This window comes from Acinonyx jubatus, chromosome C1 (genome assembly GCF_027475565.1).
Source record: "Acinonyx jubatus isolate Ajub_Pintada_27869175 chromosome C1, VMU_Ajub_asm_v1.0, whole genome shotgun sequence".
Classification (NCBI taxonomy): Eukaryota; Metazoa; Chordata; class Mammalia; order Carnivora; family Felidae; genus Acinonyx; species Acinonyx jubatus.
The window spans coordinates 174,231,210-174,247,891 of NC_069381.1; the positions used below are offsets into that span (position 1 = coordinate 174,231,210).

The following is a 16,682-nucleotide window of genomic DNA, read 5'->3' on the forward strand; positions in this document are numbered from 1 at the left end:
TACAAAACACTAAAAAGGTAAGGGAATGTTATAAAAAACTTTATGCTCATAAACTGGACAAATTCCTTACAAGACCCACTGTACTAAAGCTTTTGCAAGAAATAGATAATCTGAATAGCCCTACATCTATTAAATACTTTGAAACCGCAGTTAAAAATCTTCTCACAGAGAAAAATTCAGGCCTCAATGGCTTCACTGATGAATTCTACCAAAGATAGAAAAAAATTATACTAATTCTACATAAACTCTTTGAGAAAATGAGGCCACCATTACCCTCATACCAAAACAAAACAAGGACACTACACGAAAATCACAGACCAATGTCTTTCATGAACAGAGATGTAAAAATTCCAAATAAAATTTTAGTATACCAAACCTAAAAACGTATAAAAAGTATAACACATCATATCAGATTGAGATTTATCTTAGTGATGCAGGGTTAGTTTAATGAAAAACCAATCAAAGTAATTCACCACTAACAAACTAAAAAGGAAAAATCAATAATCATCTCAACTAATGCAGAAAAAGTTTTGGCTTTAGAGATCCAAAATCCATTCCTAATAAAAACCCTCAGCAATTTAGGAATTGCTGATAAAGGACACCTGATAAAGGGCACCTAATGAAAAACTTATACCTAACCTCCTACTTGAAGGACTGAATGTTTTCCCTAAGACCAAGAACAAGGCAGGAATACCCACACTCAACACTTCTATTCAACATTGTATTAGAGGTTCTATCCAGTGCAAAAAACAATTAAGTAAATAAATACTATCCAGATTGGAAAGGAAAATGTAAAACTGACTTTATTGGTAAATGGTATAATTATTTATACAAAAAATCTAATACAGGAGCGCCTGGGTGGCTCAGTCGGTTAAGCAGCTTGACTTCGGCTCAGGTCATGATTTCGCGGTCCGTGAGTTCAAGCCCCACGTCAGGCTCTGTGCTGACAGCTCAGAGCCTGGAGCCTGTTTCAGATTCTGTGTCTCCCTCTCTCTGACCCTCCCCTGTTCATGCTCTGTCTCTCTCTGTCTCAAAAATAAATAAACGTTAAAAAAATTTTAAAAAAAATCTAATACAGCCTACAAAAAAAATTCTACTAGAAATAATGAGTTTAGCAAGTTTGCAGAACACAAAGTCAGTATAGAATCAATTATATTTCACATGGCAGTCCAAGATGGTGGCTTAGGAAGAACCTGAATTTGCCTTCTTCCAGACATACCAGATCTAAATCTAAATATAGAGCAATTCTTGCAGAAAAAGAACCGAGAACTGATTGAACAGCTTCTGCACAAAAAATGATAGGGGGAACCACATACATAAGAGTAGAAGAGACAGAGACATAGTAACCACAGGAACACCACTCCCAATGTGATAACTTGACGAAAGAAGGGATGTCACGGAGGGGCCCCTGCATAGACTGGCCAATACTGGGCACAGCAAAACAAAACAAAATAATACAAAACAAAACATAGCTGTTAATCCACTATTAACCCTAAGGCATCCACCAAAAAGGCAGGGAACTGCTGGAACTCTCTGGGGTCAGAGGTGCCAGCAAGCACCACATTTTATATGCCCCCTCCAGCTTCATAGTGCAGATGGGAGCAGGGTCCAGGCACTCTAGTCAACTTAGTAGGGCTGCCCTAGCAAGTCCCAGGTTCCTAGCCCACAACAATTCCGGCTGTCCCCTGAAGCCCCAGGTGTCCTGCCAAGGTAACCCCAGAGCAGCACACTCCTGGCCCATGTCTGCTCCACTCCAACCAGCCAAAGCTGCCAGACATACCAGTCTACACAGAGGATGCTCCTAACTCATGGCCACTTCTTCAAGACTAAAAGAGGGAGGTAGCTATTCTAATTCACAGGAGACACACACACACACACACACACACACACACACACACACACACACAGTCAAACAAGAGGAGGAGACACAGGAGTATGTTCCAGACAAAAGAAGATAAAATCCTGGGGTGGGGGAGGGGGGACCTTAATGAAACAGAGATAAGTAATTTACCTGATAAAGTGTTCAAAGTAATGGTCATAAAGACCCTCACTGAACTCAAGAATGAACAAACTTCAACACAGAGTTAGAAAATATAGGAACCAAAGCTGAAGAATAACTGAACAGGTCAGCATCTGGCAGAGTAGAAACTACCTAATCAGAACAGCAAAAAGAAAAAAGAATTTTATTTTATTTTTTTACATATATTTAAAAAAATTTTTAATGTTTATTTTTGAGAGAGAAAGAGAAAGAGAGCACGAGTAGGGGAGGGATAGATAGAGAGAGGTAGACATGGAATCCGAAGCAGGCTCCAGGCTCTGAGCTGTCAGCACAGAGCCCGACGCGGGGCTCGAACTCACGGACCGTGAGACCGTGACCTGAGCCGAAGTCGGATGCTTAACCGACTGAGCCACTCAGGCGCCCCAAGAAAGAAGAATTTTAAAAAATGAGGGTGGATTTAGGGACTTCTAGGAAAATATCAAGTACACAAATATTCACATTATAGGGCCCCAGAAGGAGAAGAGAGAGAGAAAGGGTCAGAAAACTTATTTGAGGAATTGATGGCTGAAAACTTCCCTAACCTGGGGAAAGAAACAGACATCCAGGTCCAAGAATCAAAGAATCCCAAACAAGATGAACCCAAAGAAACCCAAGCCAAGACATTATAATTTAAAAAAAGCAAAAGTTGGGGTGACAGGATGGCTTAGTCAGTTATCACTACCTAACTTCTTTATAAAGCAACAACAATCAAGACAGTGTAGGGGCACCTGGGTGGTTCAGTTGGTTGAATGTCAGCTCTTGATTTTGGCTCAGGTCATGATCCCAGGGTCATGGGATTGAGCCCCGAGTCGGGCTCTGAGCTGAGCATGGAGCCTGTTTACAATATTCTCTCCCCCTCCCCTGCTCACACGCACATGTGCTCTCTCTCCCAAATTAAAAAAAAAAAAAAAAGGCAGGGTGGGGTTGGCATCAATAGAATATATATAAAGATACAGAAGCCATCAGTGGAGAAACAATAGCTGTCTTCAAATGCAGTGTGTGAATGACTACATGTCTATAGGTAAAATAATAAAACTTGACCTAGACCTTCTATCTATATTTCACACCATATACAAAAATTTCAAAAAGGATCATAGATGTGAATATAAGACTATTTTCCCCTAGTAATACTTTACCTAAAATTAACTACAATTTGTTAGTGCTGCCAATTAAATATTCTTGCTTGCGTGTTTTCAGATACAATTACTGAGCTAATACAACTTCCAGGTGTCTTCCTATTCTAAGTTCTTAAAGAGCTCTTTCATTGCTGTAATCTCAGCAAGATTCCATCAATTCCTTTAACAACAGTGTAATCTGAAACATATCAAAAGATAATTCTAAAAATGATTATGAAAAATTTGGAGGTTTTTACCGATTGCTGTTTCTGGCATTGCAAAAATAGACTTCTCAGTAGCCACTCGGAATTGCCCATGAACTGAGACACCAACTCCCTAGGAAAATAAGGCAAAAAGTTGTTTTAAAATGCTGAAAAACAAACAAACATAGACTCATATACACACATACATTTTAAACCAAGTAAATTATATTCCACAAGAATTTCTTTTAGGGGATACACTGGAGGAAAACCCTGAAACACATAATTTCAGGAGAACTTACTGGACAAAAAATATATGGGTAGCCGTGATATGTGGAATGCATTTGTTTTCAATCAGTATTTTTTGCTATGTTTCATGCCCTTTTCCCCCATTCCCTCTCATTTCAAATCAGATACAGCATTACAGAACAGTGACTCTTCCCAGAACCACTGAGTGCTGCTGTTGGCGGACCGTTCATCAGAGGAGCACAACCAAGTTATTCTAGCTAATTTCAATAGCTTTAAACAGAATATTAACACATTTTATTCATTCACCTATTTCATGGTTTCATTTATTGTGTATTTCAGAATATTGGCAACATTGTTTTTATCAGATACAATATTTAACGGCCAACTATACAACTTCTAAAAAGTGATTACTGAACACAAGTTTTAGAAAATAAGATCTGGCCGAAAATCTCCGATTTGTTCAATGTCACTGAAAAGGGCAAACTTAATAGTCATCTTTGAAAAACATATTTGAAAAAACATATTTGAATACAATGAAATAAGAGGTACACGTGTAATGACTAAGTATCCAGTTCATGTCAGTGCTCACACTATACACACATTTCCTATGTTGTGTTCTTTTTACATTATTCAGAATTTCTGTTAGATTGTTTTAGTTCTTCTCATTCTTGGTTCTTTTTAACCAGTGTACTCTTCATCATCACAGTATTAAAGGTGTTAAAACATATAAAGTATGTGGAACAATGCCAGGCACTTAAGAGTTCTATAAGCATTAACTAAACAGAAAGGGCCTCACCTCTATCTGGTTCTTCTAATCTTTCATTACAATTTCTTCAACTCTTTGAAGTGTTTTCATACTCAGTTTTAAGAAAACACTCAAAAATACATGCAATTTCTTATAAATTTTATGTTCTGTATGCTAAGCTTAAATTTTAGAAAACCATGCAAATAAACACGGAAGTGAATATAATTCTTCAGCCACCACCTACATCTTTTGGTGTCAACATTTATAAGTTAAATCTACAATGTTCGATACTCTTTGTACAGGTAAATATCATCGTTATAGGTATTCTATCATGACACAGTCAACTGACAACACTGACCCAAATTCAATTGTATGTATTCGAAGATCACAATCTTACAAATTTTAATGAAAATAGAACATTACTAGTTTCATTAATAATTTATTATACTATTTTAAAAGTCCTTGCTTCATATTCTACTCCCCACTTCAGTTTATCACATTGTAGATGAGAGTTATCAGTATTCACGAATGTCTTGCTAAGAACTTAGAGTTGGAATGGACTCCCAGTTTTTGGACTTTGTTGAGTCCCCAGACTCAGAACTGCCTCCCTCTCGGGTTGCACAGTAGGTAGATCTCCAGGCCTCACTGACTGACCCTGTTTCAAACCATACTCCTCTGGTTATTGCCTCCTACCTCTTTTAATTAACCCTGAATTCCACAAATAGCAAGGACTATATCCGCCTTTATTAAATCTGACCATAGCCCCAATCCTAGTCTCCTCTCTTTTTTCCAGAGAAAGTTACTAATTTGGTATGTAACCCTTCAGATTTTTTCCCTGTGTATCTCTAACACATATTTGAACAAACATGTTTATATGAGACACACATACACTTCAAACTGATCCATGGCATGCAAGGTATACATAGTATGGCCCAGCTCACCTCTGACCTCATCTCCCATCACACTTGCTGTGCTTATTCCACCAGCCACAGGGCCTTCATGCCATTCCTCCAAAATTCCAAGCCTTTACAATTTCAATTAATCATACAATTTTAAAGTGAGGAAAACATACTAAAGAAGAATACTACCTGCCCCATTGCTGCCCTTTCTCTATGGGAAACTTCTCTGTCCAGAGACTTTGCCCTTCCCTGAGCGGTGGCTGAACTAGGGATGGGCACCCAATGGAGGTGCCTTACACCAGAACTGTAAGGCCCATGGAGCAAAGGGGGAGAAAGAAAAGTGCATTAGACAAGGTTCTCACTGTCAGGTATTTAAACTAAAACATGGTGGGCAGCTGTGAGTTGATGACAGCCAAAGCTTAAAGGTCATTTGAAATTTGAGCCGAAGACATGTGAGCCAAGTTAAAGCAGAAACTACATAGGGTGAAGACAAATAAATGGAGAAATCTGCATGCAGCCTGTACAGCACAGAGAACAAAGCAAACACACAAAAAGCAGTGGAGACAATTGGAGAGAAAAAATGACAAACATACTACTTACATTTGCCTCAAGTCCACACTTGCAGTTCAATTTTTAGGAAGGCAAGCTACGCTACAGATTTTGTCTATGGATTCCTGTGTAATCCCTGTGCTTGTCTAATAACTGCTCCATTCTCTTTTCTGCATCTGTTTCATTAAGTCCATCTTTTCAATTAAAAAAGTCTCTCACCACATTTTCGATTAGAACCAGATCTACATCCTGTCAAGCTTCAGCATCACACAGTATAAGCTGCCTTGTGCCCTTTTTCCTAACAGAGCTCATCCCTGACTAGTCATTTCCATTCTATCTCCTGAAATCCCCCTTACCTGGCAAGAGAACCACCTAACAGCCAAACTTCTCTATAAAGGGCCTTATCTACCTCTTGATATCAATAGAGAAAGAAATTTATGAGCCCCATATTCTTTGATCCAGAAACTACAGATCCTGTACTCATTGATTCAGTGCTTTATCTTGTTATTACGTGATACCTTTTGTTTCACCCGTAGCTGAAAAAACAATGAATGAAATCAAACACTTCAAGATTTTAGAAAAAATTTATTAATGACAAGCTTTCAGAATAAGAGATCCTTGCCATAAGTACCATTAAGAGCCAATTTTAAAAGCCTTTCAATTAAGAGGAAAGCTGGGAAAATGCAAGCCACCTCGCTTGGAGATACTACAAATATAAATGCTGATCAATGTTCAAAGGGAAATAGCAACGACATGGCAGATTCATATCTAAATTTTGTATCTTATATAAAAGAATCCATTATAGGTTGTTTACAATAAGCCCTCCCTTGAATCTTTAAAAATTTACTGTTATATACTTTCTAAACTCCTTTGCTAGACTAAAAAGGCTTCAAAGTCTTCAAATTTTATTGGATTAATGGTTATACTGTACAGATTTATTCCCCAAATGTAAGATATCATTCTTATTCCTGACTCTTCTCAAACACTCCCCCTGCATCCTACCAAACCCACTAGTCAAATCTCATTTCATCTAACTGGATTGTATCTGTAGCATTTGGCAAAGCTGCTTAGTCCCTACATCAGGAAACACTTAACTTGACTTTGAGATACCATCACTCTCCTGGTTTTCCTTGCGTCTCATTAATTGTTCTTGTTCTTCTCCTTGACACCAAAATGTTGATCTGCCCTCCTCCCCACCCCCCCAATGATCAGATGTCTTTCCACTGTCCACCTGTACTCTCTTCTTTCTACATTTGTTCCCTAGGTGATCTCTTCCAAGAGCCCCAGGAATTTAAGCACCATAACACTAATGACTTAAATTATTTCTCCATCCTGATTTCTCTAGAATTGCATACCTAGCCACCTATTTCACATCTCCATTTGAAGCTCTAGTATTTTTCTCAATGTTCATACATCAGAAATAAATCTCTTGATTTACTGAGGAATAAATTGAGAAATAAATCTCCTTAAATGAGTGGCTCCCTCAGTAAATAGCACCACCATTCACCCAGCTGGTCAGGCCAAAAACCTCAGCATCATCCTCTTTCTTTCTGATCTCCCAATCTCATCTATGAACCTGTCTGGATAGTTCTTACCTCAAAATATACTTTGGATCAGGCCACGGTTCACATCTCCACTGTAACAGCCCGAGTTGAAGTCACTACTATCTCTGCCTGGGCTAGTCTTGCTTCTGTTCTTGCCATAATCCATTCTCTACCCAGCAGCCAAGGAAGCTTATTAAATAAATGTAAATCAGTTAAAGTTTTCTCCTGCCCAAAATTCTCCAGTGACTTCCCATCACATTAAAGTATTACCAAATTTCCTCCTCATGGCCAATAAGGCTCTATGTGATTTGGTCCCTTTTTAGCTCCCTCATCTTAGAGTTTTACCATTTTCCACACTCCTCACTTTCATTCAGGTCAGGCACATTGGTGTACTTTTTGTTTTTTCTTTAATAACTTTCTTGACATAGAATACACATTCAAAAGTATACAAATAGTAACAAATGATAAGTATACAGGTCCAGTGGGTTATCCCAAAGCGAACACACCCAAGTAATGAAAATGCAGATAAAAATTATCAGAAATTATTTTATGCACTCTGTCAACTCATTATCTCCTCCATCCTTCAGGCAACTACTATCCTTCCAACAAAATAAGATTTATGTTTTCTGGTTTTGTATTGATATAAATAGGATTATAGAGTATATACTATTTATCTTTTAGTCAACATTCTGTGAGATTCGTTCATGTTGTGTGCAGCAATTTTTTTTCATTGTACAGCAGTCCTTTGTATGAATAATTTATTGATCTATTCTACTATAAATAGCCAGTTAGGTTTCTAGTTTGGGACTATTGCAAATAATGATTCGATGCCATTCTTATGCATATCTTTTGGTGCAAATGTAAGTGCATACATTTTGATGGGGTATATATACCAGGGAGTAAAACTACTGGGTCAAAGGACACTAATTCAAGCAATTTTAAAAAAATAACAATTTTCAGGGTATGTGGGTAGCTCAGTCAGTTGAGTATCCAACTTCAGCTCAGGTCATGGTCTCACGGTCCTTGGGTTTGAGCCCTGTGTCATGCTCTGTGTTCCCCTCTCTCTCTGCTCCTCCCCCACTCACATTCTCTCTCTCAAAACTAAACATTAAAAAAAATTTTTTGGGGGGCGCCTGGGTGGCTCAAGTCGGTTGGGTGTCCGACTTCAGCTCAGGTCATGATCTCACAGTCTGAGTTCAAGCCCCGCGTTGGGCTCTGTGCTGACAGCTCAGAGCCTGGAGCCTGCTTCAGATTCTGTGTCTCCCTCTCTCTCTGACCCTCCCCTGTTCATGCTCTCTGTCTCAAAAATAAATAAACATTGAAAAAAAAATTTTTTTTTAATTTTTTAATAACGATTTTCCAAAGCATTATTAGTACCAACTTTGTACTCCACCAGAAGTGAGTTTGTTATTTCCTATCCTCACCAATATTTGGTCTTTCAGAATTTTAGCTATTTTAACAAGTATATGTTAATATTCCATCGTTACTTCAATTTGCATCCTTGATGATTAACGCAGTTGAGTGTTTTGTTACATTTATTTGTTATCTGGATATCTTTGTGATAGGTCTATTCTCATCTAGTGCTCATTTTTCCATTGGATTTTTGTATTGATTGTAGAAATTCTTTATGCATTCTGGATATGATTCCTTTACCAGACATATGCATTCCAGGAGCTATTTTCTAGCCCATGGTTTGCCTTTTCACTCTTATTGATGACTCAGAATGCACAAAGTTCTTAGTTTTTAAATGTGTTATTTTTGTTTATGGTGCATTTATGTATTATTTAAGTAATCTTTCCCTACCCTTAAGACACAGCCATAAGTGTATGTTTCAAATATTCAGAATTTCTAGTTATTATTATTGAGTGCTATCTTAATTCTATTGGGGCCAGAGTCTGGAGATTAATCCTTTGAAATTAATTCTGTAAGACTAATTCTATGACCAATTTTGGTGAATGTCCCATGCACACATGAAATGAACATATCTGCAGTTACTGAATACATGTTAATTGGATCAAGTTTATTAGACAATGTTCAAATTACATGTATGCGTGAAAAATGTGTGTATATATGTACTTACACTGAGCTGTTTTCTGCTCCAGATTGTGGTTTTGTCTATTTCCCCTCTTAGGACTTTCTACTTTTTAGCATAAAAATGTTTGACAATATCATACCAGTAGAGTTACTTCAGATAGCCAGGGGTTTGTTCCCATAGTTTCTCAGTTTTAACACTACTGTCATACTGTATGTTATGGAACTCATTAAGTATAACTCAGTTCAGCTTCATATTCAGTTATAAACTGAGAGTTTTAGATAAATATTTATAAAATAGTTTTCTACAGTTTATTAAGGTCAATAAAATTTTCAGAATCTGACTTCAGTGATCCTAAGAGGGTGAAGATCTGAACAGAGTTTAACAGACTGAACTAAGCCCTACCTGCTAAGGGAACAAATAATGGAATTTAGGGCTTGCCAAACTGGGCCCCTCAATGCAACACCCTAGGAGTTAAGGTTACCTGAATCCAGACCAGCCCTCACCTGGAGTGAAGCCCAGCTACATATCCTTCCATCCCTGACTGGATCTAGATGATTGGAATTACTAGTGCTCTCAACCTAGACACCTGCTAGAAACAAAGGCACATCTTCCTTGAAGGAAGATAATGTCATCCCAGGACTCAAATAATAGTCAGAAGTAACTAGCACCTGATTAGAAATAATCCAACATGTAAGAAAGGACCACATGACTAACACCAAAGAGAAACAATACACAGCAGATTCACAGGGCATACAAATTTGGGTTTGTTATAGCTAACCATTCTATAACTATGAAATGTCCTTCTATATCAAATAAGTTTGTCATAAAATTTACCTTGTTATTAAAATATGTCAACTGCCTTTTAGTTTAGTGGTGGTATAGTATCTAATTTACATTTAACCCTTCTGTGCCTTTTATTTATGGTGTCCCAAGCACTCGGACATTCTTTTTTACTTTTATTAATAGTAAACAATCATCACTGCAGTACTGTGCTCACCTTGTGCTAATAAAGTAAAATGAATTTGATCCATTTTTACAACTTAGTATAAAAATGCTAATAGGGACAAACAAAAAGCAACTAAACAATATATGAACGTAGTCAAACTCATACTGCCCTAAGAGTAACAATTACTTATTTAAATTTTATAATCTTTAAAGGCAAAATTTAGGCAACCTAAGACTTTTTAATTAAGAGACATAGATGAGTTTTTAGACTGTTTGATAGATGGAAAAAGCTGACATAGCTTTATTTAAGGCTTTTTACAAAGATCTTATAATTACTTAAAAAGCACGGTTAAATTCTTTACAATGCAAATATGTTAATTAGCAACTAGAAATAAGCACCACTTATATATTTCCAGATAATATTACTATTTGAGACAAAAACATTGTAAAAATTGATAATTATAAGAATATTTAAAGTTAACCTAAGATATAGTCAACCATTCCATTATTATATTTATTTTTTTATGTTTATTTTTGAGAATGAGAGAGAGATAGACAGAAAGCGAGCAGGGGAGGGGCAGAGTGAGAGGGAGACACAGAATCCGAAGGAGGCTCCAGGCTCTGAGCTGTCAGCACAGAGTCCAACACATGGATCCAACTTGTGAACAGTGAGATCATGACCTGAGCCAAGTCGGACACTTAACTGACTGAGCCACCCAGGTAGTCCCCATGATTTATGTTAACGGCAAGATTATTCTCTCCACAAACAAGGACACATGTGGAACAATTTAATTTGGTGCTTGAAAAAGAAATGTTCCAGATAATAGTATTGTATTAGTGTTAAATTTCTTGATTTTGGTGTCTTTATTCTTAGGCTATATGCACTGAACAATTTAACAATAGTTATCACATCTCTAACTTTCTCTCAAATGGTTAAAAAAATTCTTCACAGATAGATGCAGAAGAGAGGAAGAGAGAATGATAAACACATGTGGAAATAACAGGGAATATGACGAATACATAGGAGTTCTCTGTACTGTTATTGCATCTTTTGCGTAAACTTGAAGTTGTTTCACAATAAAAATGCTTTTCTAATTAAAAAAATAAATTAAAATTAAATGTTACAGAGTAAACAGAGCCAACAACCACCGTTAAGAAAGCAACTAACCGAGAAAGGCACACAATGGGATGATGTGACTAATGCTTATACAAAGAGTCATGGATTTAAATTCTAATCAGGGAGAATGAGGAAGCTCCTGCCCAGAATGAACACTGCATCACAGTATCGGAGAGTATGTGAGAGTCCTCTCTCATCATCATTCAGGGTTTGAAACAGTGCTTTCAAATAGGTATAAGTTTCTGTTAGAAATTCAAACAGGTTTTTCATTGTACATTACTTCACTATAGTATAAAAGTTAATATCATAAATATACAATAAGTTTCATAATGTATCTCTGGGACCACATGCATTAGATTAGCAGTCTGATCAGCAGTCTCCACAGTGAAAACAAAGACTTTATTATGCTTCTCGCATTAATATTAATAGGCTAGTACTGCATATTAATGATACTAATACATTGATTACATAATGTTAATGTATTTTAACTCCCCCTGCTTTGGATGCGTAATTCATATTATTTCTGAATGAAAATTATATTCAGCAGAACCAAACAGTCGAATAAAAATATTTATTTAGATATTAACAGTCTACCATTCTTCAGGTATAGTTTTACTTTAAGTAAAAAAGCCAGAGGGATACATGAAAGTTGCTAAGAGAGTAAATCTTAAAAGCTCTCATCACAAGAAGACAAAAAAGACTTTTGTTAACCATTTGTGGTGATGGATATTATTGTGGTAATCATTTTGCAGTAGATACACATTCCAAATCATTACACAGTACACCTAAAACTAACACAATGTTATAGGTCAATTATATTTCAGTTTAAGGAATAAATGAATTTTGGCATGTCATACCTTAAAGCATAAATTTGAAATAACTTAAAAATATTCAAAGTTTTTTTTTACCTCAATGAGCACATTCCTCAATATATGCATATTTATGAATTATGTATGTACACGTGTCCAACTATAACATATACGTATCTGTAACATATTGCACATTTCATTTATTTATTTTTGAGAGCATGAGAGAGAGAGAGAAAATCTTAAGCAAGTTCCATCCTCAGCGCAGAGCCTGATGCAGGACTCGATCCCACAACTATGGGGATCGTGACCTAGCTGAAGTCAAGAGTAGGATGCTCGACTGACTGAGTAACCCAGGAGCCCCAGGCTCATGCTACATTTATACACTTAACAGAAGTTTAAAAAGAAGTTCTAAGAAACCACTGCTTTATATCATATACTTAAGCAAAAAGGATTATTACACTAGGAGTACTCTTACTCGACCTTTGATTTACCAAGGATTTCCATTAATTCTGTAAAGCATATTAATGTCCATATTAACTAGCACCTGAAAACTACTCTCTGGCTACTTTTTGATACAATTTCATACTACGATCTGTGGAGTTTAGAGTTTATGAAATGTTAGTCATATGTATTTCTAGTCTGTTTATGCCAGTCGTACTTGTATAGTAAGTATGTGCTTTAAATAAAATTCATTGTAAACTGATAAGAGTATAAAAATAAAGAGTTGGTTCTATGAGAACCAGGTTGAATACTCTAGAAAAATATGAAAAAGACAAGTCACTAAAAAAAATTTGGTATAGGGGAAAGAGAGTAATTATTTCAACTGGCTTTATCTTTAGTAATATTGTTATTCTAAAACTAGTATATGTATTAGGACACAGCAAATCTGTAACGGTGTTAACATTATTTTTAAAAAAAAGATGTTTAATATAAAAAAGATACCAATATCAAAGAAGTAAAAATCTAAATTTGAATAGATGTATTAACTCAGGACCTATCTTCTTTTAAAAACAAGATCTGTATTCTTAGTTCTGTTCACTGAAAGAGTGTAGAAACAATCAACTTAACTAGTGCCCAGGCTGTTATTGCTAACTACCATTTTCTACTAGAAGTAACCAGAGCTGTCTTGGAGAAACAGCTGACTTTCAGGTCTGGGGAATGCAGCATACAAGAGGAACCTAGGATATGCTCTTTACCACAAAACAAACTATCAAAGACTTCTGGGGCACAGTAGCCAACTTGAAATTTCCCATGACAAGGCCATTCTTCTGATTTGCCTCTTCTGGACCCCTTTTATTCAGTGCCTTTTATAGGGTCCTTGTTCTGCCCCTGGCCAATAAACATTGGGTGTTTTTTGTTTTAGGATTCCAATCTGGACTTACTTTGGTTGTCACTCTTTCTGTCACATTTCCTTGCATAATCTTTTCTATTGTCAAGTTTTCAATACAAGGCAGCTCTAAGAAAATGAATTTCTGAAAAAAATCCTCAGATTCTACAAAACTGCACAGAGCTTACAGGAAAAATAGAGTTTGGGCAGTCTGCTCAAAACCTACGCAACTTTGTAATCTGAATGCTAACAGAAACTGTAAATGGTCCCAGGGACCTGATCTAGATCACCCAGTCAGGCATCTCATTATAAACAAAGAATACCAGAGCAGGTATTTAAAATGCACAAAAATAAAGTGGAAACAATGGCAATACTTTAATCAGGGCAGGACCAGCAGGTGTGGAGAACAAAGCAGGCAGAAGTGCAACTAAAAGCCAGTGGGGCTGCCCTTAAACATCCAAGTGCCGGGTGTATGTGGGTCGGGGTGGGGGGGGGTATGGGGGGGTAGCTCTGGGTGGAAGCTGCCCAACAAGTATTTAATTTTCTTAAAATATAGACAAGAGAATTCCTATTCACTGTACATCAACAGATCTAAGCACTTGTTTCCTGCATAGCTGATGATTATATATTTATTGCCACTATCCTATCTCCCCTTGTCTAGAAAAAAACCCTGCATATGAACCAACACAACTTTTACATTATTGCTAACATGATTTCACCACTTACCAATCACTTATGAGCTTATTCATGCTCCAGAAGCACACACTGTAGAGCATACTGTGCCTACACGAGTCCCAAACTGAACTTCTTGCCCAGGCAACACCCTGATTTTCAGACTTGCATAACCAACACTTTTGTTCAGACACACCCACCCATGTGGATAGTCCACAGGCATTTCACATTTAACAAGCCCGAAATTAAACTCATCTCTGTTCACCCTCCCGTCTACACCGCCTGCCATTCTTCCTCCAAAATCTCAGTGAACAGTCCACCCTTCATTCGAGTGCCCACACTAGACCTGGAACTCAAGCTTGCCTCCTCCTCCTCTTTACCCTCCCATGTTCTAGCCCTCATCAAATCCCAAGTCTCCTAAATATTGCCCATAAATCTAATTTTCAGGTCCTTGATGCTACCCTAGTCCAAAATCACCATAATCTCTCACCTGGATCCCTGCAATAACTTGCTAAACAATCTCTTTACTTCCAACCCTAACCCCCTCCAATCTGTTCTTCCCACAAGAGACTTATCTTTCTAAAATGCAAACCTGATCAAGCCATCTCCCCATCTAAAAGCACTTTAAAGGCTCTCCTTACTGATTTTAGGATAAACTACCCAACATAGCTTATATAAAAGGACTGATCTAGCTTCTTGTTTACCTTTCTGGCCTCAGACTTTAACCACTATCTCCTTCACACTCCAAAATCCAGGCACACTGATGTTTACCCAAATACACATTCTCTCATCTCCTTTTACATGTCTCTATCTTCTCATTTTGCCCACTGTCCTTCCACACTACATCAACACCTTATACACATTAGCAATCATATTTCTCCACTATTTCCAACTTGTTCTTTCCTGACTGCTGATAGAACTTCCTCCAAGATGCTTCCCCTACACCAGCCCTTTCACTAAAGTACTCACACATATTCACACAGTTGAGGATGGTACTGTTGTGTATTTCCAGAATACCTGTCCCTGCCTCTCTCTACTGGAAGCTCCATAAGGAAAGAAAACATATCTGCCTTGTTAACTATTTTAGCCCAGAGTCTAACCAGTATTTAGCACACACAGATTAACTTTTGATGGCTGGGTGAAATAGTGGAGAATAATCTCAAATAATGGCTAAAATCATAATGAACCTCTTGTTAACATTAAACCTCTTAAGTCAATATATCGGTAGGAGAATGAGCTCATTTTAAGGGCAAGAGGAGCTCCCTCCCCCTTTCTTCTTAGTGCAATAATCTGATGCCTCAATAAGGAACCGAGCCCTCTAGACCACAAATCATTCAACCCAACATGGTGTATGGATGACATGGTAGATGAAACAGAGGCAGGGTAAGGATGGCACAGGGAGGAGGTGCCTGCCTCTTGACCAAGAACCTAGGGGAAATTCACAATTAAAAACAAATTGAACCAAAATCCTACGAATATATCCACAGGAAAGGGCCAAGGAAAAAAGAAAAGAACTCCCTGTAGATCTGAGAATCTGCAAGTCTGTAGAAGTTGCCAAGAATACCCATACTCCTATAAAGTCAAAGTTCTATACTGAGTTCTATATTGAGTCACAACTCAATACCTTAAAATGGTGGATAAGGGAGGCAACAAAGCCAAGGTCCTGGTAAGGAAATACAAGCACCTCCCAATTCTGCCTTTAGATATCCCTGAGTCAGGGGTAAAAGAGTAAAGTGGAGAATCAAGGGTTCTATCTAATAAGACAGACAAGGGGTAAAATAGAGTTAAAAAGTATAGGAACTTCTGTTAGAGGATAATCCATTGCAACTTCAAAAATACAACCCAATGTTTACCTATGAAAAAGGCTGAGAAACTAAATGACCCTAAAACTTTACTATCAGAAATTGTGCAACTATAAAGCCATCCTAACTCTCCCCTAAAAAGGCATACGGAAATCATAGAATACCATAGGGAGAGAGGGAGACCCTACCCCTCTCTATCAAGACAAAGAGGATAATCACCCACACTGGAAGAAAGTTCAACATGAGCACAGATAAAAATGAAGGCATATAAGCACATATTCTACACACTTTGAAATCCAATGGAAATTTCCTAATTCTTCCTTTCACAGCCCCTGCAGTCTCATACCCCTGTCTATGCCTTTAAACTTTAAATTTTCCATTATATTGATCATAAAGCCTTTTGCTAGCAGCATCTTAGGACACTTTGAGAGATACAACAATACCATACTGCACCATATTTTGAGTTGGGGAGGGGGGCGAACTTTATTTCTATTATAAAATGCATTGTGGGAAGAGAAGAGAAAGAAGGAATGGAGAAAAGGAGAAGAAAGGAAGGAAGAAAGAAATTTGAAAGCTCTTTAAATCCAGTTCAGTTGAGAGGGAAATGGGGATGGAACTACACATACAGAGAAAATT

The 16,682-nt window shown here is 37.3% G+C and overlaps 1 protein-coding gene across 4 annotated transcripts in view; it reads right to left on the reverse strand.

Moving 5' to 3' along the window:
- Nucleotides 1–16,682, reverse strand: part of HIBCH (3-hydroxyisobutyryl-CoA hydrolase) — a 117,823-nt gene that overhangs the window by 42,231 nt on the left and 58,910 nt on the right. For all 4 annotated transcript variants that reach the window (XM_027054613.2, XM_053215443.1, XM_053215442.1 and 1 more), the window contains one exon: nt 3,411–3,489. In XM_027054613.2, the coding sequence (XP_026910414.1) occupies nt 3,411–3,489 (79 nt within the window). The remainder of the gene's footprint in view (nt 1–3,410; nt 3,490–16,682) is intronic.